The sequence below is a fragment of the Phyllobates terribilis genome, unplaced genomic scaffold (genome assembly GCF_046119375.1).
Source record: "Phyllobates terribilis strain yellow unplaced genomic scaffold, ASM4611937v1 Scaffold_8__6_contigs__length_399053987, whole genome shotgun sequence".
Lineage (NCBI taxonomy): Eukaryota > Metazoa > Chordata > Amphibia > Anura > Dendrobatidae > Phyllobates > Phyllobates terribilis.
The window spans coordinates 252241166-252263545 of NW_027362768.1; the positions used below are offsets into that span (position 1 = coordinate 252241166).

General features: G+C 42.1%; 1 protein-coding gene across 2 annotated transcripts in view; it reads right to left on the reverse strand.

Annotated features, from left to right (window-relative positions):
• The window catches only part of UBN2 (ubinuclein 2), an 80616-nt gene that overhangs the window by 29790 nt on the left and 28446 nt on the right, over positions 1-22380 (reverse strand). For both annotated transcript variants that reach the window (XM_073644172.1, XM_073644171.1), the window contains 3 exons: positions 21284-21393; positions 15568-16057; positions 15416-15486 (listed from right to left, as the gene is read on the reverse strand). In XM_073644172.1, the coding sequence (XP_073500273.1) occupies positions 15416-15486; positions 15568-16057; positions 21284-21393 (671 nt within the window). The remainder of the gene's footprint in view (positions 1-15415; positions 15487-15567; positions 16058-21283; positions 21394-22380) is intronic.

Consider the following 22380-nt stretch of genomic DNA (forward strand, 5'->3'; position numbering starts at 1 on the left):
ATTTCATAACATTCATAAAATCAGTGGCTAGCAGGGAGTGCGGGGAGACGAGAGAGGGACAACAGCCGTTTCGTGCTAAGACATGCGCTTCTGAGGTGTAGCTTTTCATTTTTCTTCTATTGATTGCCAAAAAACCTAATTTATCCTGCACAAAAGCAGCACCTACTCAGGTCAGTCATCTGTCACTGGAACTATAGGGAGTCACACATTACTGGTAGAACAAAGACTCTGGAAAAGAGACATGGCTCCCGCCCCCTCAAATAAAATCCAGTGAATTCTGTGCTCCCAAATCCAAATGCCCCCCCCCCCCCCCCTCCTTCTGAGCCCCACTGTGCCTAAACCGTAGTAAGCGGCCACATGTTTGGCATTATTGTAGTGGGGAGAGAGCAGTTAATTTACAGGGTGCATGTCTCCAGAAGCACAAGCTGGGCTTAATGTATGGGAGCACTACACAGTATAGGGGCCCAATGTATGGGCACTAAACTGGCATATTCTCCAGAAAAAAAAGCCTGGCATGGATGTTACAAAATAGTCACTGCAGTCGTAGATTAATTCATTTAGAGGTGTAATTTCTACAATGGGGTCACTTTAGTTTTTTTCTGCTGTTCTGACACCTTGGGGGCTCCGCAAATGTCACCACAAACAATTCTAGCAAAATCTGTGCTCCAAAAGCCAAATAGTGCTGCTTCCTTCTCGGCCCTGACGTGTGGCCTAAAAGTAATTTCTGATGACATATGGGGCATTAATGCATTCAGGAGAATTTGCGCAATAAATTATGAGGTTCAGTTTCACCTATTAACCCTTTTGTATTTGCTGCAAACTTGGCAGATACACAAATTACATTTTGCCACACAAATTTAATATTTCCACGTCTCAATGTTACTGAATTCTGTGAGGCACCTATGGGCTCAAAATACTCCGTACATCCCTAGATTAATTCCTTAGGCGATAAAGTTTCCAATATGGGGTCACCCGGGGAAGTTTCTGCTATTCTGGCACCTCAGGGGCTCGGCTAATGGAACCCACAAACTATTTAAACGAAATCTGCGTTCTAAAAGCAAAGTAGCGCTCCTTGCCATCTGACCCCTGCTGTGTGCTCAAACAGTAGTGTACAATCACATAAGGGGCATCACTGTGCTCGGTAAAAATTGCATAACAAACTATGGGGTCCAATTTCTTCTATTACCCCTCGTGTAAATTATAAATTTGGTGCTAAAACAGTATTTTAGTGGAAAATTTTTCATTTTTTTGTTTTCACATCTAGAAGTTATAAAGTTTTGTGAATCACCTGTTGGTTAAAATGCTCAGTACTCCCCTAGATCCTGGAGGGGTCTAGTTTCCAAAATGGGGTCACTTGTGAGGTATTTCTGCTGTTTTCGCATGTCATGGGCTCTCTGTCAGGGATATATATCCCAAATATCAAAATTATCCACAATATCACAGGCCGGGAGTCACGCAGAACCACCCACTGTGATCTTTGGAGCGAACAGCTTTCTGCTGCCCCCCATCATCCGGACAATTACACGATTGGCCGACGATCAATGGAGAAGGCGGCAGGCTGTTCGCATTAACAGGCCAGTTATCGGGAAACTAACCGTGAGCGTATGAAATACACCTCCGAATTCCAACACATGGAATATGTGTATATACTGCCTTACGATCACTTCTAACTCCATGATAACCCCAGAAAGATTATTAACTGCCACCAATCGTTTTCTGCCCGACTGGATGCAGTTTCGGGTAGCGTATGGCTTCGGGGTGCAGTTTACAAAACTATTACATTTTATATTTAATCCAAGGGGAGGCAGTGTTTATGAACAAAGTTACAAAAGATTTTACAAAGGGGACAAAACAATACAGCATATACAGCTACAGAAAAGGGATTAACAGAAGAACTTACTATACCTATCGTAGAGACTATTCAGTTTCACAGAAGGAGAGTGCTTTGATTGGCTGTTTCAGTGAATGGGGTCCCTGCATACACATATATATATAACTCCTCTCTGGATGATCGCAGAAGTTGGAGATGTATGCTATATATTTTTTAATCTGGATTTTAGCTGTTGTCAGTTCTCTGGCCACTGTGGATCCATGGCTCACTGGCAGGGGCTACAAGTTATGAGAAAATATGTATCCTTTTCCTTGGCTAGCCCCGGTGCTAAAACTGTATGTCTCATTAATATCAGATTTACATAAATTCCAATATTCCATATTTCCTTTCGGAGACGTATTTCTGTTGCCGGTGTAACATTTCTCTTACAAATACAAAAAGGTGTCAAGTGTAAATGTAAAATATTTCCCCTTTAACTGACCATGTATTTCCTAGGGACAAAAGGTTTCTTCCACTTCTGTGTTTATGTGTCAACACATGTCTCCATGTTTGTTCAACTCTCTGAAAAGACATCTCCTCTCTCAATTACCTGTCAATTGTATAACTCTTTGACTATGCACAATACACATCCTCATGGTCTTTGTCCTATAAGAAGCTCTTGCATGTTAAATAGGGTTGGCACTACTCTTTTTACCCTGCCACTTTACATAAAGGCAGCTATAGATTGCTAGCTCCTGTTTCCTTGCAAATGCCAAAGGGAATGAGGGAGGGGGGAGAGTCACTTCAGAGATTTTTAATATTTTTCCATGACACTCTCCAAATGCGACATGGCATTCACAATATATTCCAGACAAATCGCGCTCTTTCCTTTCCTAGCCCTGCCATGTGCCCAAACAGAAATTTTTGACGACATATGGGGAGGGTGGGGTATCATCGCAGCAGGAGAAATTGCATAACAAATTATGGGATCCGTTTTCTCCTATTATCCATTGTGAAAATTACAAATTTGGGACTAAAACAGTTCAGTGAAAAAAAATTAAAATTTTCAATACGACAACCTAATGTTATCAAATTCTGTGTAGTATCTGTGGGTTCAAAATGCTCACTATACACCTGGATAAAATCCTTGAGGGGTGTGGTTTCCAAAATAGGGTAACTTGTGGGGGCTTTCCACTGTTTAGGCACATCAGGGGCTCTCCAAACGCGACACGATACCAGCAGACCATTCCATCAAAGTCTGGGTTCCAAAAAATCACTCCTTCCTTTCCGAGCCCTGACGTGCGCCAAAACAATAGTTTTCCCATACATATGGTGGGGGGGGGGGGCGGCGTTCTCAGTAGAAAATGGACCCCAAAATTTGTTGTGCAATTGCTTCTGTTACCCTTTTAAAAATAAAAAAAATTGGGGCTAAAAGTACATTTTTGAGGAAAAATGTTGATTTTTTATTTTCACAGCTCTACGTTATAAACTTCTGTTCAGCACCTGAGTTCAGGGTGCTCACCACACATCTAGATACATTCCTTGAGGGGTCTAGTTTCCAAAATGGGGTCACTTGTGCGGAGGAGGAGGGTTTTTCTTCTACTGTTTAAGCACATCAGGGGCCTTCCAAACACGACATGGCGTCCGTTCTCGATTACAGCTACTTTTGCATTCAAAAAGTCAAATGGCGCTCCTTTCCTTCTGAACCCTGCTGTGCGCCCAAACAGTAGTTTTACCCCACATATGGGGTATCGGCGTGCATGGGAGAAATTGCACAACAAATTTTGGGATTCATTTTCTCCTGTTACCCTTGTGACAAAAAAAATCTGGGGCTGGAGTAAAATTTTTGTGAAAAAAAAAAGCAAAATGTTCATTTTTTTCCTTTAACATTGCTTTAGTTCCAGTGAAATACCTGAAGGGTTAATTAGGTTCTTGAATAAGGTTTTGAGGACTTTGATGGGTGCAGTTTTTAGAATGGTGTCACTTTTGGTTATTTTCTGTCATATACGCCCCCTAAAGTCACTTCAAATATGATGTGGTTCCCAAAAAATGGTTTTGAAAATTTTGTTGAAAAATATTAGAAATTGCTGATCAACTTTTAACCCTTCTAACTCCCTAACAAACAGAGGTTTCAAAAATTGTGCTGATGTAAAGTAGACATATGGGAAATGTTATATATTAACTATTTTGAGTGACATAACTCTCTGGTTTAAGAGCATAAAAATTAAGTTTGAAAATTGTGAAACTTTCGCCAATTTTCCAATATTTTCACAAATAACGCAAGTCATATCAGACAAATTTTAATCACTGTTATTAAGTACAATATGTCACGAAAAAACAATCAGTTCGATCCATTGAAGCTTTCCAGAGTTATTACCACAAAGGGACACTGGTCAAATTTCAAAAATTTGGCCTGGTCATTAAGGTCAAAATTGGCCTTGTTACTAAGGGGTTAAAGTATTTACTTTTAGAACATATTGGCTAGCTAAATAGTATGATAAGATTGGTAGGATTATCAGTGGTCAAAAAGCAGGAAAAGGCTTTGTAACCTTTTCTTGTAATTAACATGTATTAGGAAGCTGTGTTGCACTTTTACCCCTTGCCTTCGTACATAAGAATTTGAGTTAAGAATATCACATATAGACACATGAATAGTATACTAATGTCAATCCAGGTGAAAAATTGTCATTTTTTTTCTGGATTTAAAGTAAAGAGCAAGATTTCAAATGCACTCGTCTGAATCCCCGGCCTTATGTTCCAGCAACAGAGCCATGTGAGGGATTTTTGCATGATAAAACTGTACCATTGGTACCATTATGTGGTATGTACGACTTAGTATTAGTCTTTGGACGAATGAAAAAAAAAAATCTTAAAATTATTTTTTTTGCACACCAATTGGTTTTATTGGCATGTTAACTTTTTCTGTGGGTCTATATTACAGCGATTTATAGAATTTTTTCAATGTTTCACTACTTTTGCACAAAAAATAATATATACCGTATATTCCGGCGTATAAGACGACTTTTGAAGACTGAAAAATCTTCTGTCTAGTCTGGGGCCGTCTTATACGCCGGTAATGCTTTTGAACTTTCAGAAATTGACATGCGGGGATACTCTGGGGGTGTTAATAAGCTGCCATGGCCGTATCCCTGCCATGTGGGAGTTAATATAAGGTGGAGGGAGTTAAAATACCGCGGCGGTACGTCCAGACAGTCAGCGCTTCTGTGCTGAAACGGACACATCGCTGCGTATTCCCAGCTCCGGACACAGCGCAGGGCTTCTGTGCCGACAGCTTTCACTTGTCACAGAAGCGCTGCGCTGTGTCCGGAGCTGGGAAGTTCGCATCGCTTCTGTGACAATATATGAAAAGCCGGCAATTCAGCAGCGGCATAAGCCGGCACCCGACAATTTAGAATAGAAAGAATAGAGCTTCACACATAGATTAGATAGATAGAAACATGTCAGTCACATATATATGAAGTACAGTGACAGTATTGCTTACTGTACTTGTCATTTAGTGTAAAGAATTTATTAAAACAAATAATAGTGTTTTCATGCACTGTCTCTTTAAAAAAGCCGGCCGGCAATTCAGCAGCGGTACCCGACAATTTATAACAGACAGAATAGAGCTTCACACATAGATTAGATAGATAGAAACGTGTCAGTCACATATATATGAAGTACAGTGATAGTGTTGGTTACTGTACTTGTCATTTAGTATTAAAATAAAGGATTTATTATTAAAAAAATTGGCGTGGGGTTCCCCTTAATTTTAGGCTCTAGCGGAGGTTAAGCAGACAGCTGGGGCAGATGTTTGAAGCCTGGGAAGGGGGTAATACCCACGGAGCTTCCCAGGCTACTAATATCAGCCCCCAGCTGAATACCTAGTCTTTACTAGCTATTAAAATGGGGAACCCCCCCAAAAAAATGACGTGGGGTCCCCCTAATTTAATAGCTAGCAAAGGCTAGGCAGACAGCTGGGGGCTGATATTAATAGCCCAGGAAGGGAGCCATGAATATTGGCCCCCTCCCAGGCTAGAAACACCAGCCGTCAGCCGCCCCAGAAATGGCGCATCCATAGGATGCGCCAATTCTGGCACTTAGCCTCGCTCTTCCACGCTGCCCTGGTGCGGTGGCAGGGGGTAATAGGGCTGGGGTTGATGTCAGCTTATAATGCCAGCTGACATCAAGCCCAGGTTAGTAATGGAGAGGCGTCTATAAGACACCCCCATTACTAACCCCATAGTCAAAGTTAAAAAAAACACAAACACCCAGAATAAAGTCCTTTAATTGAAATAAAGACACAATTCTTTATTGTTCTAAATTAAACCATACTTACCATCACGCCCATTCCAGCTGAAGCCAACGATCTCCTGCAATAAAAGTAAAATAATAAACCAACCTCATCCTTACCTCTCCATGGTTCCCAGGACAGCTTCAGCTCTGCTACATCGAGATGACAGGCTGGACCGCAGCAGAACGCTGCCATCCAGCCTGTCATCCCGCAGACACTGAGAAGCGCAGGCATGCTTGCGCTCCTCAGTGTCTCGCTGTGACGGCATCCAGATGAGCCGACAATGAACTCAGCTCACCTCCTGGACGTCCGTCACGGACAGCGTGGGAAACTTCTACTGCGCATGCGGGGAGCAGGAGAATTTTCCCACGCTGTCAGTGACGTGCATGAGGTGAGCCGAGTTCATTGGACATGATCTCGGCTCATCTGGATGCCGTCACAGTCAGACACTGAGGAGCACAAGCATGCCTGCGCTTCTCAGTGTCTGCCGCATGGCAAGCTGAACGGCAGCGTTCTGCTGCGGTCCAGCCTGTCATGTGAATGTAGCAGAGCTGGACCGGTCCTGGGAACCATGGAGAGGTAAGGATGAGGTTGCTTTATTATTTTACTTTTATTGCAGGAGATCGTTGGCTTCAGCTGGAATGGGCGTGATGGTAAGTATGGTTTAATTTAGAACATTAAAAAATTGTGTCTTTATTTCAATTAAAGGACTTTATTCTGGGTGTTGTGTTTTTTTTAATTACTTTACTAGAAATTCATGGCGGTCATGTCTAATATTGGCGTGACCCCATGAATTTCGGGCTTAGGGCCAGCTGATAATGCCAAGCTGGCCCTAACCCCTTTATTACCCAGTGAGCCACCGCACCAGGGCCCTGGATGAGTTGGGTACAGCGCCAGAAGATGGCGCTTCTATGAACGCGCCATTTTCCGGGGTGGCTGCGGACTGCAATTTGCAGCAGGGGGGGCCCAGAAAGCTTGGGCCTCCCTGCGCTGCAGATTCCAGCCCCCAGCTGCCTAGTTGTACCTGGCTGGACACAAAAATAGGGCGAAGCCCCACGTACTTTTTTTTTTAATTATTTCATGAAATAATTAAAAAAAAAAGGGCTTCCCTATATTGTTGTGTCCGGCCAGGTACAAATAGGCAGCTGGTGGTTGGGGGCAGCCCGTTCCTGCCTGCTGTACCTGGCTGGACACAAAAATATGGCGAAGCCCCACGTCAACATTTTTGGGAAAAATTAATTACAAAATTAATAATTTAGGGACTGCATCTTTATTAACCCCTCAATTGTCATTTAGTGTTAAAATAAAGGATTTTTTAAAAAGAAAATTGGCGTGGGATCCACCATCATTATAGTCTCTAGCAGAGGTTAAGCAGACGGCTGGGGCAGATGTTTGAAGTCTGGGAAGGGGGTAATACCCACGGAGCTTCCCAGGCTACTAATATCAGCCCCCAGCTGAATACCTAGCCTTTACTAGCTATTAGAATGGGGGACCCCCCCAAAAAATGACGTGGGGTCCCCCCTATTTTAATATGTTTATGAGTGACAGTTTTCCTGCTATATACCTGCATGTCATAAGAATTTAAATTAAAAAAGGACCATGTTAAATTCAAATCTGTTTTTTTTTAATTTTTACCGGTGTTTGGTATGCGTTGGAAAAGGGGTAGTCTTATACGGTGAATATATCCTAAACTCTATATTTTAACAGGAAAGTAGGGGGGTCGTCTTATACACCAGGTCGTCTTATACGCCGGAATATACGGTATATATATTTTTAAATAATTTGACATATTGAGACTTTTTGTGCTGTGAGGGCTTGTTTTGTACAGAATGAGCTGTAGATTTTTATTGGTACCATTTTGGCATCCCTGTGACTTTTTGCTAACTTTTGTGCTATTTATATGAGGCAGAATGAATAAATTCTGCCATTGCTCTTCATGCTTTTTACTGCACTGATTGTGTAGATTAAATAATAAAATACTAACATATAACTGTGGCCACTAAAACACAGAATTTTAGTAGTAACACATTAAAAAAGCAATATATCCCCCAAGGGGGAGACAAGTAGGGTAGATTAGTATATGAGGCAGGTATACTCGAAAAGGCAAGTAGGCATATATATGGGCAGCAATAAATCGGATCTGAAGCGGTATATTCTGTAAAGCTGGATTCATACAACAGTGTCTCACCAAAACTAACAGATTACCCAACCACGCGTATAGGTATCTGGTAGAAGAAAAAAAAAAAAAGATTGAATAGTTCCCAATATGCCTCAAAACAGCAAGATGGTGCACACACTCAGGTTGCCTTCCTATGGGATCTCATATCCAAGGGGTAACTTTTCTCCTTGCTGAGTGTGACACGTTAAGCATGTCAAGATGAGGAGACTTAAGCCGCAATGCTCCCCTGGGAAATTGTTTTAGATGGCATCAAGAGGTTGTTTGTGCCCAGCAGATGCATTTTGCTATGCGTGTGGACAATTTATTAAGACAAGAGCGAGAAAATATTCCATGAAAGCATGTTGTAAAATGTGCGAGACCTACAAGGCATATTTTGGCATGCCTGTCGGGGATCAAGACAAGTCCTGGGCACCTCATTTCACATGCGAATATTACAAGAAAACTCTTGAAGGCAAGGTGAACAATTGCGGCTCGTTTAGATGGCCGTGCTTTATTTTGTAGAATTTCAATGATTTAGATCTACTACAGTTTAAGGAGTTGCAATTGACAAAACTTTCACATGTCAATGCACTATAGTAAAATATGTATTAACTAATGTGTAAAATTTCCTGCTTTTAAATTTATATAACTAATTATATCTGCTATGTTACAGGTTGGTACAGGGGAGAAAAGAGAGCCATGAAGTTTACTATCCCGCGAATTTGGCAGCAACCGACAGACCACTCAAGCAACTGCTACTTCTGCATGGTGGATCCTGCCAAAAGTTGCACAGGCAAGAATGCGCCTCAAATAGTTTATCTTGACATTCCTTCTTCCATTGCCCCAGTACCACACTGACCTGAGCTGCCTGCTCCAACTCCCCCTAAGAGGGATCAGCCATCTTCAGGAAAAAGCAGCAAGTCAGACAGCGAGGAAGATATTGGAGATCAAGATTACATTTTCACAGATGCAATTTAGGAGAGAAGGCCATACTTGATTGGAATAAAGGGCTAAAAGGATACAACTTATTTGCAAGAAACAGACTTGATAAACGAGGAGGAGGTGTCGCATTGTATGTTAGAAAAGCGTATATCTGCACAGAGATTGAAGCTTCAGAGACTGGGAGTTCTGTGGAAACTGTTTGGGTAAGAATACAAGGAGAGAACAACGGAAAGCACACCATTGTAGGCATTTACTACAGGCAACCTGGGCAAGCTGAAGATATGGATGAACTCTTTATGTATCAAATGACCAAGTTCTCCAAAAAATATGACGTAGTGGTCATGGGAGATTTCAACTATCCAGACATTTGTTGGGAATCTCTCTCAAGTAAAACTAACAGGTCAAGCAAATTCTTATCCTCTCTTGCTGACAACTTTATCTTCCAAAAGGTAGGGGAGAAAACAAGGGGATCTGCTACTTTGGATCTAATCCTTATAAACAGGGAGGAAATGGTTGAGGAGGTAAAGGTGGCTGGGACCCTAGGAGGCAGCGATCATGCTATTATAGAATTTTGGATAACTAGAAGAGGAAGACATGTGAAGACTCAGACTTCAAGGTTAGATTTTAGAAAGGCAGATTTTAAGAGACTCAGAAAGAGAATAGGAGGGATCCAATGGCTGGATGTCCTTAAGGACAAAAATGTCCAGGAAGGATGGGAAATTTTTAAAAATGAGATTCTCAAAGCACAATCGTTAACAATCCCGAAAAGTAGGAAGAATGGGAAGCATTTAAGGAAACCAGGATGGATGAACACAGAACTTAAACACATGCTAAAAAGAAAGAAAGAAATGTTTATTAAATGGAAAGAGGGAGGCATAACTAAAGAAGATTATAATGCAGTCTGCAGATCCTGTAGGGCACGTATCAGGTTAGCTAAAGCTGACAATGAATTAAGGCTTGCAAGAGATGTCAAAAGCAATAAAAAAGGATTTTGGGGGTATGTCAAAAGTAAAAGAAAAGTCAAAGATGCTATAAGATTTTTACAGGATGAAAATGGGGAAATGGTAAGAGAGGATGTTGAGAAGGCCGAACTTTTTAATTCCTATTTTGCATCTGTTCTCTCAGAAAGAAAATGTAACATCAACTGATCTTCACTGTCCTTTTAAAGGAATAGAGGAATCCAAGTTATCTGTAAACAGAAAGATTGTGAGGGAATATTTAGCTAACATAATTGAGTTCAAGTCTCCAGGTCCAGATGAATTACACCCCAGAGTACTGAAGGAGATCGTAGAAGAAATTTTAGAACCACTCTCCATAATCTTTGAAAATTCTTGGAGAACAGGAGAAGTCCCAGAAGACTGGAGAAGAGCAAATGTTGTTCCTATCTTCAAAAAGGGGAAGAAGGTGGACCCAGGGAACTATAGGCCGGTGAGTCTGACTTCTATACCAGGAAAGATATTTGAACTAATTATTAAACAACATGTATGTAAGTACATGGATAAGAATGAAGTGATTAACCAGAGTCAGCATGGGTTTGTAACTAACAAGTCATGTCAGACTAACTTAATTTCCTTCTATGACAGAATCACTGACTGGGTGGATCAGGGAAATGCTGTAGATATAGTATATCTTGACTTCAGCAAAGCATTTGACAAAGTATCTCACACCATCCTTATTGAAAAAATGACCAAGTATGCAATGGACCAGGCAACTGTTAGGTGGATTCATAACTGGCTTAGTGATTGGACTCAAAGGGTGGTTGTAAATGGCTTCACATCCAGCTGGATGAATGTCTCAAGTGGGGTACCACAGGGCTCCGTCCTGGGACCTGTATTGTTCAACATCTTTATCAATGATTTAGATGAAGGAATTGAGGGTAAACTGATTAAATTTGCTGATGACACAAAGCTAGGAGGGATAGCTAATACTAGAGAAGAGAGAGAGAGGATTCAAAAAGACCTAAATAAACTGGAGCAGTGGGCAACAACCAACAGAATGGTTTTTAACAGGGAAAAATGCAAAGTACTACATCTGGGCAATAAAAATGAAAAAAGCATATACAGAATGGGAGGAATAGAGCTAAGCAACAGTACATGTGAAAAAGACTTAGGTATACTAATAGATCATAGACTGAACATGAGTCAACAGTGTGATGCAGCAGCAAAAAAAGGCAAATACAATTCTGGGATGTATTAACAGAAGCATACAGTCTAGATCACGTGAAGTCATTATCGGTCTTTACTCCTCTTTGGTCAGACCTCATCTGGAATACTGTGTACAGTTTTGGGCACCACATTTTAAAAAAGACATAGACAAACTGGAGCAAGTTCAGAGAAGAGCGACCAGAATGGTGACTGGTCTGCAAACCATGTCCTATGAGGAACGGTTGCAGGATTTGGGAATGTTTAGCTTGCAAAAAAGAAGACTGAGAGGAGACTTAATAGCTGTCTACAAATATGTCAAGGGCTGTCACATTGTAGAAGGATCATCTTTATTCTCATTTGCACAAGGAAAGACTAGAAGCTATGGGATGAAACTAAATGGGAGGAGACACAGATTAGATATTAGAAAAAACTTTTTGACAGTTAGGGTGATTAATGAGTGGAACAGGCTGCCACGAGAGGTGGTGAGTTCCCCTTCAATGGACGTCTTCAAACAGAGGCTGGACAGACATCTGTCTGAGATGATCTAGTGAATCCTGCTTTGAGCAGGGGGTTGGACCAGATGACCCAGGAGGTCCCTTCCAACTCTACCATTCTATGATTCTATGATTCTACTTTCCTAACCAGAAAGACGTCAACAATCTGATCAGAGACCTTCATCTTACCAAGTCCAATGGTGAGCTTCTGACATACAAGCTCAAGCAGTGGAACTTGTTGGATGAAAGCGTGCAAGTCACAGATCAGAGAAAGCGTCACCAAACATTTTCAAACGGGAAGATGGGTTGTGCTTCTGCAATAATGTGGCCGGTCTTTTTGAGGCTATAGGCATCACCTTTAACCCGAGTGAATTGCGCCTATTCATAGACAGTTCATCCCTGAGTCTCAAAGTCGTGCTGCTTCACAACGGAAACAACTACCCCGTCTCTCCCTATGGCTCACTCTGTTTATCTCAAAGAGGACTACACCAGTGTCAAGATGTTGCTGAATGCCTTGAAGTATGGATGACTATGGACGGGAGGTCATCGGAGACTTCAAAATGGTGTCATTCCTGATGGGCCTTCAAGGATTTTTCACAAAATTTCCTTGGCCTCTGGGACAGCTGTGACACTAAGGCGCACTATCACAGAAAGGACTGGCCACAGCGGACCAAGTTCTCTGTGGGGAAGAGCAACGTCAAGTGGGAGCCGCTGATAGAACCTCTGAAGGTACTGATGCCACCACTGCACATCAAGTTAGGCCTCATCAAGCAATTTGTCACGGCTCTTGACAAGGAGTCAGCAGCTTTCAAGTACCTCCAAGATCTCTTTCCAAAGCTGTCTGAGGCAAAGGTCAAGGCTGGTATCTTCGTTGGACAGCAGATCAAGAAGATCATAGAATGTGTAGAGTTCGCCAAGCTGCTGAACAGGACAGAGAAAACAGCTTGGAACAATTTAGTTGCAGTGGTTCATGGCTTCCTGGGTAATCACAAGGCTGAAAACTATGTGCAGTTGGTTCAGACTCTCAAAGAATTACACCATAATGGGATGCAGAATGTCTCTCAAAGTCCACATCCTTGACGCTCATCTTGACAAGTTCAAGGAGAACATGGGAGCTTACTCAAAGGAGCAAAGCGAGCGCTTTCATCAAGATATATTGGACTTTGAACGTCGTTACCAAGGAGAGTATAACGAAAACATGATGGGGGACTACATTTGGAGGCTACTTCAAGAAAGCGATTTGCAGTACACTCGCAAATCTAGAAAACCTACTCATTTCTGAACCTTTTTGAGTGATTTTTGACTGTCTGTCTATTTACCATGAAAGTGTTTTTTTTATCAGACCGCATGAATGAAAATATAATTTCCTTTTTTTGTCACAATAAATACGAATTTTTTCTGGGCTGTGGTCATAAAATCAAAGTTTGTGCTGAATGTAGTCGTTTTCCATAGACTATAGACATAAGCAGCTGAAATATTACACTTGGAAGCCAAGAACAAAAATTGTGTTACATTATTTTTAAGCTTCCGGTTGTCCCAGCAACCCACTGACACCCCACAATCACAGTGTGTGTACAGGGAGGAAAGGTGTGGGGTCAATGGACTAAGGCTGGGGTCACACAGCATCCACTACGTTCAGTGGCTCCATGGGGGCATACATTCAAACCCTCCAAAACGGGATTTAGGCGAATGCGCAGATGAGCCATTGACTATAATGATGCAAAGTCACAGTGTGCTCTGTCATGCATCATTTTTGGCTGTATACACATATTGGAGGGTGCTTTCCTCCAATAGACTATACTTCAAAAAATTCTGTAAAACAGAGCAAACTGTTTCATTATAGTCAATTGCTCAGATGGCGCAAACGCCTGAGTCCTGTTTTCTGGGGGTCATGATTTAAGCCGCTGAATGTAGGGTCAAATGCTATGTGAACCAGGCTTAACACAGGGAGTGCTCTAACTTTGAAAGGTCTCAGATGCTACCTACTGACTACAGCATCTGAGGAGTTAAATAGCTGGGATCAGAGCTCCGGTCTCAGCAGTTACAAGGGGAGCTCAGTTATGCCAACTCCCTCTGCAGATGGCAGAAAAACATCTTCTTTGCCTGTGTTACTGGGGCGTACATAACACGTCTTGATGTGGTAAGGTACAGTGGGTACGGAAAGTATTCAGACCCCTTTAAATTTTTCACTCTCTGCTTCATTGTAGCCATTTGGTAAATTCTAAAAAGTTCATTTTTTTTCTCACTGAAGTGCACTCGGCACCCCATCTTTGCTGAAAAAAAAACAAATGTAGAAATTTTTGCAAATTTATTAAAAAAGAAAAACTGAAATATCACATGGTCATAAGTATTCAGACCCTTTGCTCAGACACCCATTTAAATCACATGCTGTATATTTCCTTGTGATCCTCCTTGAGATGGTTTTACTCCTTCATTGGAGTCCAGATGTGTTTAATTAAACTGATAGGACTTGATTTGGAAAGGCACACACCTGTCTATATAAGACCTCACAGCTCACAGTGCATGTCAGACAAAATGAGAATCATGAGCTCAAAGGAACTGCCCAAGGAGCTCAGAGACAGAATTGTGGCAAGGCACAGATCTGGCCAAGGTTACAAAACAATTTCTGCATTACTCAAGGTTCCTAAGAGCACAGTGGCCTCCATAATCCTTACATGGAAGAAGTTTGGGACCACCAGAAGTCTTCCTAGACCTGGCTGTCCAGCCAAAACTGAGCAATCGTTGGAGAAGAGCCTTGGTGAGAGAGGTAAAGAAGAACCCCAAGATCACTGTGGCTGAGCTCCAGACATGCAGTAGGGAGATGGGAGAAAGTTCCACAAAGTCAACTATCACTGTAGACCTCCACCAGTCGGACCTTTATGGCAGAGTGACCCAACGGAAGCCTCTCCTCAGTGCAAGACATATGAAAGCCTGCATACAGTTTGCTCAAAAACACATGAAGGACTCCCAGACTATGAGAAATGAGATTCTCTGGTTTGATGAGACAAAGATAGAACTTTTTGGTGATAATTCTAAGCGGTATATGTGGAGAAAACCAGGACTGCTCATCACCTGTCCAATACAATCCCAGCAGTGAAACATGGTGGTTGCAGCATCATGCTATTGCGGTGTTTTTCAGTTGCATCATTCCAAAGACGACTCATTGTTGTACTAGCTCAAAAGGGTGCTTCTACTCAATACTGAGCAAAGGGTCTGAATACTTATGACAATGTGATATTTCAGTTTTTCTTTTTTAATAAATTTGGAAAAATTTCTACATTTCTGTTTCTTTTCAGTCAAGATGGGGTGCAGAGTGTACTTTAATGAGAAAAAAAATGAACTTTTTAGAATTTACCAAATGGCTGCAATGAAACAAAGTGGAAAATTTAAAGGGGTCTGAAGACTTTCCATACCCACTGTACATCACATCAGGACATACGTGGTGTATATCCATAGAAATCTGTATTAATAGAGAAAATTGCGCATGCCATTTTGGAGGATGCAATTTATAAATTCTCACCATTTTAATTATCTAAACCAAATTGTAATAGTGAAAAATAAAGTTTTACATACTCTAACAAAATGTTATTCATTTCTTGAGTGAAGAATTTCTTCCGACCTTCTTCATCAAACATTTTCGCAGCCTAAGAGAAAACAGTCACACGTTGCTGAAATATACATAAAGAAAACACATTAGCACGCAATTCAACGTCTTAGAAACTTACCGCCCTCAAGTCTTCAATTCTTTTTTCCAATTGAACTGGAAGACCCTCAGGAAGAGGTGGGACTTGTTTTGGTGTCTGTACCTGGGCTGGATTGCTTAACTGTACCATATTGCCATTCTCGCCCTGATCAGAAGCAGCCGGACTTTCATTGGATGCAGAATCCAAAAGTTTATCCAGGTCAAAGTCCCCAAACATTTCAAGTGCACACTCGGCCTCCTGCAAAAGCTCTCGCTCACTGCCACCGCCAAAGAGAGCAAGGACAGGGTCATTTCCGAGTGTCAGCTCTGACAAATCATTGGAAACAGGAGCTGCGTTGGGCTTTGAAGGGACAGACACTACTGTTACAGTTGATGGGTTTGGTTTATTGTCATTTTTTCGTATAGCATCTTTCTCCTTCTGAAACTTCTGAAGCATTGCAGCCAGAGTCATGGAATCTTTGTACAGCTTCTTCTTCTTCTTGTCAGGTTTGTGTGCATTAAAGGCAACTACCCTAAAAGGTAAATAAGGAGTCAAATAAAAACCTCCAAATAATAATACCTTTCATATACCGTATATTCCGGCGTATAAGACGACTTTTGAAGACTGAAAAATCTTCTGTCTAGTCTGGGGTCGTCTTATACGCCGGTAATGCTTTTGAACTTTCAGAAATTGACATGCGGGGATACTCTGGGGGTGTTAATAAGCTGCCGTGGCCGTATCCCTGCCATGTCGGAGTTAATATAAGGTGGAGGGAGTTAAAATACGGCGGCGGTAGGTCCAGACAGTCAGCGCTTCTGTGCTGAAACTGACACATCGCTGCGTATTCCCAGCTCCGGACACAGCGCAGGGCTTCTGTGCCGACAGCTTTCACTTGTCACAGAAGCGCTGCGCTGTGTCCGGAGCAGGGAAGTTCGCATCGCTTCTGTGACAATATATGAAAAGCCGGCAATTCAGCAGCGGCATACACCTGCACCCGACAATTTAGAATAGAAAGAATAGAGCTTCACACATAGATTAGATAGATAGATAGAAACATGTCAGTCACATATATATGAAGTACAGTGACAGTATTGCTTACTGTACTTGTCATTTAGTGTAAAGGATTTATTAAAACAAATAATAGTGTTTTCATGCACCGTCTCTTTAAAAAAGCCGGCCGGCAATTCAGCAGCGGTACCCGACAATTTATAACAGAAAGATAGAGCATCACACATAGATTAGATAGATAGAAACATGTCAGTCACATATATATGAAGTACAGTGACAGTGCTGGTTACTGTACTTGTCATCTAGTGTTAAAATAACGGATTTATTTAAAAAAAAATTGGCGTGGGGTTCCCCTTAATTTTAGTCTCTAGCGGAGGTTAAGCAGACGGCTGGGGCAGATGTTTGAAGCCTGGGAAGGGGGTAATACCCACGGAGCTTCCCAGGCTACTAATATCAGCCCCCAGCTGAATACATAGCCTTTACTAGCTATTAAAATGGGGGACCCCCCCAAAAAAATGACGTGGGGTCCCCCCTAATTTAATAGCTAGCAAAGGCTAGGCAGACAGCTGGGGGCTGATATTAATAGCCCAGGAAGGGAGCCATGAATATTGGCCCCCTCCCAGGCTAGAAACACCAGCCGTCAGCCGCCCCAGAAATGGCGCATTCATAGGATGCGCCAATTCTGGCACTTAGCCTCGCTCTTCCACGCTGCCCTGGTGCGGTGGCAGGGGGTAATAGGGCTGGGGTTGATGTCAGCTTATAATGCCAGCTGACATCAAGCCCAGGTTAGTAATGGAGAGGCGTCTATAAGACACCCCCATTACTAACCCCATAGTAAAAGTTAAAAAAAACACAAACACCCAGAATAAAGTCCTTTAATTGAAATAAACACACAATTCTTTATTGTTCTAAATTAAACCATACTTACCATCACGCCCATTCCAGCTGAAGCCAACGATCTCCTGCAATAAAAGTAAAATAATAAAGCAACCTCATCCTTACCTTTCCATGGTTCCCAGGACAGCTTCAGCTCTGCTACATCGAGATGACAGGCTGGACCGCAGCAGAACGCTGCCATCCAGCCTGTCATCCCGCAGACACTGAGAAGCGCAGGCATGCTTGCGCTCCTCAGTGTCTCGCTGTGACGGCATCCAGATGAGCCGACAATGAACTCAGCTCACCTCCTGGACGTCCGTCACTGACAGCGTGGGAAACTTCTACTGCGCATGCGGGGAGCAGGAGAATTTTCCCACGCTGTCAGTGACGTGCATGAGGTGAGCCGAGTTCATTGGACATGATCTCGGCTCATCTGGATGCCGTCACAGTCAGACACTGAGGAGCACAAGCATGCCTGCGCTTCTCAGTGTCTGCCGCATGGCAAGCTGAACGGCAGCGTTCTGCTGCGGTGCAGCCTGTCATGTGAATGTAGCAGAGCTGGACCGGTCCTGGGAACCATGGAGAGGTAAGGATGAGGTTGCTTTATTATTTTACTTTTATTGCAGGAGATCGTTGGCTTCAGCTGGAATGGGCGTGATGGTAAGTATGGTTTAATTTAGAACAATAAAGGATTGTGTCTTTATTTCAATTAAAGGACTTTATTCTGGGTGTTTGTTTTTTTTAATTACTTTACTAGAAATTCATGGCGGTCATGTCTAATATTGGCGTGACCCCATGAATTTCGGGCTTAGGGGCAGCTGATAATGCCAAGCTGGCCTTAACCCCTTTATTACCCAGTGAGCCACCGCACCAGGGCCCTGGATGAGTTGGGTACAGCGCCAGAAGATGGCGCTTCTATGAACGCGCCATTTTCCGGGGTGGCTGCGGACTGCAATTTGCAGCGGGGGGGGGGGCCAGAAAGCTTGGGCCTCCCTGCGCTGCAGATTCCAGCCCCCAGCTGCCTAGTTGTACCTGGCTGGACACAAAAATAGGGCGAAGCCCCACGTCTTTTTTTTTTTTTAATTATTTCATGAAATAATTAAAAAAAAAAGGGCTTCCCTATATTGTTGTGTCCGGCCAGGTACAAATAGGCAGCTGGTGGCTGGGGGCAGCCCGTTCCTGCCTGCTGTACCTGGCTGGACACAAAAATATGGCGAAGCCCACGTCAACATTTTTGGGAAAAATTAATTACAAAATTAATAATAATTTAGGGACTGCATCTTTATTAACCCCTCAATTGTCATTTAGTGTTAAAATAAAGGATTTTTTAAAAAGAAAATTGGCGTGGGATCCACCATCATTATAGTCTCTAGCGGAGGTTAAGCAGACGGCTGGGGCAGATGTTTGAAGTCTGGGAAGGGGGTAATACCCACGGAGCTTCCCAGGCTACTAATATCAGCCCCCAGCTGAATACCTAGCCTTTACTAGCTATTAGAATGGGGGACCCCCCCAAAAAATGACGTGGGGTCCCCCCTATTTTAATATGTTTATGAGTGACAGTTTTCCTGCTATATACCTGCATGTCATAAGAATTTAAATTAAAAAAGGACCATGTTAAATTCAAATCTGTTTTTTTTTTAATTTTTACCGGTGTTTGGTATGCGTTGGAAAAGGGGTAGTCTTATACGGTGAATATATCCTAAACTCTATATTTTAACAGGAAAGTAGGGGGGTCGTCTTATACACCAGGTCGTCTTATACGCCGGAATATACGGTATCTATGTTTTTGATTTAAAGTAGCACGTTAAAGAGGACATAACGATCAAGAGAAAATCAAAAAGTGACAGTACATGAAATTATAACCTCCTTCTTTAAGGGAACCCAGTCATGTGATTCAAGCTGCCCAAACCACGGGAATCAAGAGTCTGGCGGCATGATTGCAGCAAGGTATAGTCTTCTCTGAAATGTTCCAGTGTTTCAAAGACAATATAGTTAAAGTGGCAATAGAAGCCGGACTAGTCTTGTTTCTGGCTATGGTCCTGGCTAGCTTCTCTCTGCACTGTTGTAGATGGACAGGTCTCTCCCACAGCAAAAGACCTATCATTCATATGGAGGGGCTAGGGGAATATGGCACGGAGCATTCGGCCTAGTCTGGCCTATGGTTATGGTGTCCTGCCGAATCTTTCATCTATACTTTTTTCTGAAAAGCCCTAGAGTTTTGAAGTAAGACTTATTTGGCTGCAATCATTGCAACAAGCTACATTATGAGTCATGCTGCCCGTGGTTTGAGCAGCATTAATCATAAATCATTAGGAAATTAAGTCATTTCCCTCAGTAATGCAGGGACACAGGTTGTACTTTCATGTCACCAAAGTGAGTGCAAAAAGTCGTGAGAGTCTCTTCTATGGGAGGCACCATCTGGAGGAGGGGTTCATCCTATAGAGCAGTGTTCCCCAAACTATTTGAAGATTGTGAGCAACCAAATATGATAGGTGGTGCTGAGCCATACTTAAAAGGGGGTCCCCTGAAATAGAAAACAATAAATAACTTAAGGAAATGTCATCATCAATATGTTCCTACTTCTAATTAGCAAATCAGAATTATTTTCTCTGGCGAGATAAGACATTTTAATTCAATAGTGGTTATGTCTTGTTACACCAACACAAACCTGTCATAGGATGTTGGGAGAGGAGCCTATGAGCATGTGCAGTAGGAAGCTTCACCATCATCCTTCATGTATAAGAAGATGTGCTCTCAGTGGATAATCTGATCTAATACTGGAGATAACAGGGGTGCTAGGATAAGAAGATGCTGCTCACACTGCTGTCTGCCCTGTCTATCTGATCCAATACTGGAGATAACAGGTATGCTGAGGTAAGAAAAGGCTGCTCACACTGCTGTCCACATTGTCTATCTGATCCAATACTTGAGAAAACAGGGGAGCTGAAGTAAGAAAAGCTGCTCAACACTGCTGTTCGCCCTGTCTATCTGAACTAATAGTGAAAATAACAGGGGTGCTGAAGAAGAGGCTGCTCACACTGCTGTTCTCCCAGTCTTTCTGAATGATTATACATGATATAATCATCTCCAGGTCGCAGTGAAGCTTCTTACTGCACATGCTCATAAGCATCAGTTCTAACATTGTAAAACAGGTTTCTGCCAATCTAACAAAGCTGTAGCCATTTTAATGCTATAGTGATTACAGCCCTAGAATTTAAGTATTTAGCAATTTATAATGATTTTCTTTAGTTATCCATTGTTTTCTATTGCCATAGTACCCCTTTAATGCTAAAAGTGAAGATGCATAAATATATAGCCTAGTAAATATGGCTTTTACTCTTGTGTAAACTGCAAGTTATAGATTAGTACCCAAGTTCTGCTATGACATTCCTGCAGTGCATCATAGTTTATGGAGCAGCCAACAGCCTGAAAGCCACACGTGTGACCCGAGGCACTATACAGCATCTGAATGCCCAAGTGCTCATATTAGTCAGACAGCTACAACGTCAGCCTTTTTTCTTAAAGGGTAGAGGTAATATTAAAAAAAAACTACTAGATTTTGTAGTTTTCCTAGTTAAATATACTGAACTTATCTTGATGTCCTTTTTCTTCTCTTTTTAATGTGCTAGTTTTCATAAACAATTTTCCACACAGACCAATGGTTTCTGCTGCAGATTCAGTACATAAATACCAAACAGAAGAAGGCTTTAAAATGTAAATGTTAAGGATCCATATGTTAAGTGCAGCATAATTTATATGTAGTCACTGCAATGCACCAGCTGAATAAACTGAATGATGCTTCTCTCTAAGGCAGCAGATAAACTATATCATGAATGACCGTATAAGAGATGTAAAGATAGCTGTTTCACTTTACCCCACTGATTTGGCGACTTTCAGTTTTCTTGATGGCTTTTCCTTCTCCCCTGGATCTTCTTTCCTTTTACGTTTCTTAAGCGACCGATCATCATCTTTCAACTTAGATACCTAAAGATTACAAAAGCGATCAACTAGAAATGCTCAGCCACCCAGTGGGGAAGCGCGTGCCATCAGTAAGACATGAACGCCCATTGAGATCATCTGATATTCACGTTGTCACCTGTACAAACCACAGAACTGAGGTACCAGATTATTAATAGTACCACAATCTGTAAGAAGTGGTAATGTGAATGTTGTGTCTAAAACTGGCAGCCCTTGTTCAGTGAGGGATACTCCAGTATTCTTGGAGGGATATTCTGGAATTTATGAAAACCCATACCCATGTAGGTGCTCCAAGAATCATTCATCCTAAAGTCTGTTTGCATTGGTGGATGAGCTACCTTTAAAGCACGACTCCGGCAGTTTTTTTGTTTTTTTTTGAGTGGTGCTACGAAACAAATTCCCTGACCCTAGTCTTAAACTTTCCAGCCGCTGTCTTCAACTCTTCATAGCATAGCTTCGGTCCTGCAGCCCTATCTTGTGACTGCAACTTTTGACTAACTGGAAGTCAGAGGTAAAGGTCACAAGCTCTCAATGTAAGTCTATGAGAGTCTTGTTCTGTCTCTCAGATGTGCCCTGAGCTGTGACTTTCGGATCGCCCAGCAAACACTGGAGAGATCTGTAGGTCAAAAACCGCTGGAGACCAACAGGAACGACGCCAGGAACAGATGAAGATGGCAGCTGGTAAGTATAAGACTGGGGGCAGGGAACTTCGATTAGTAGAACCACTCAAGCGCTGCAATAAAAAAAAAACACTGGAGTGGTGCTTTAAGTGTTGCTGCTCACATCCTTTATAAAATATTGTTATATCAGGTAAAAAAAAAAACTTAGATTAAATTGGAAACATTCTAAAAATAAAGATCTTCAAAAGAGCTGCATGTGTTTGGGAAGTGAATAGTTTCACTTATGTACTGTATACGCTGTGCAGCAAGAAGAAAGCCTAGGCTATTTACTTAAGATTTGTGGAAAATGGCAAGATACCCCTGCTACAAACTC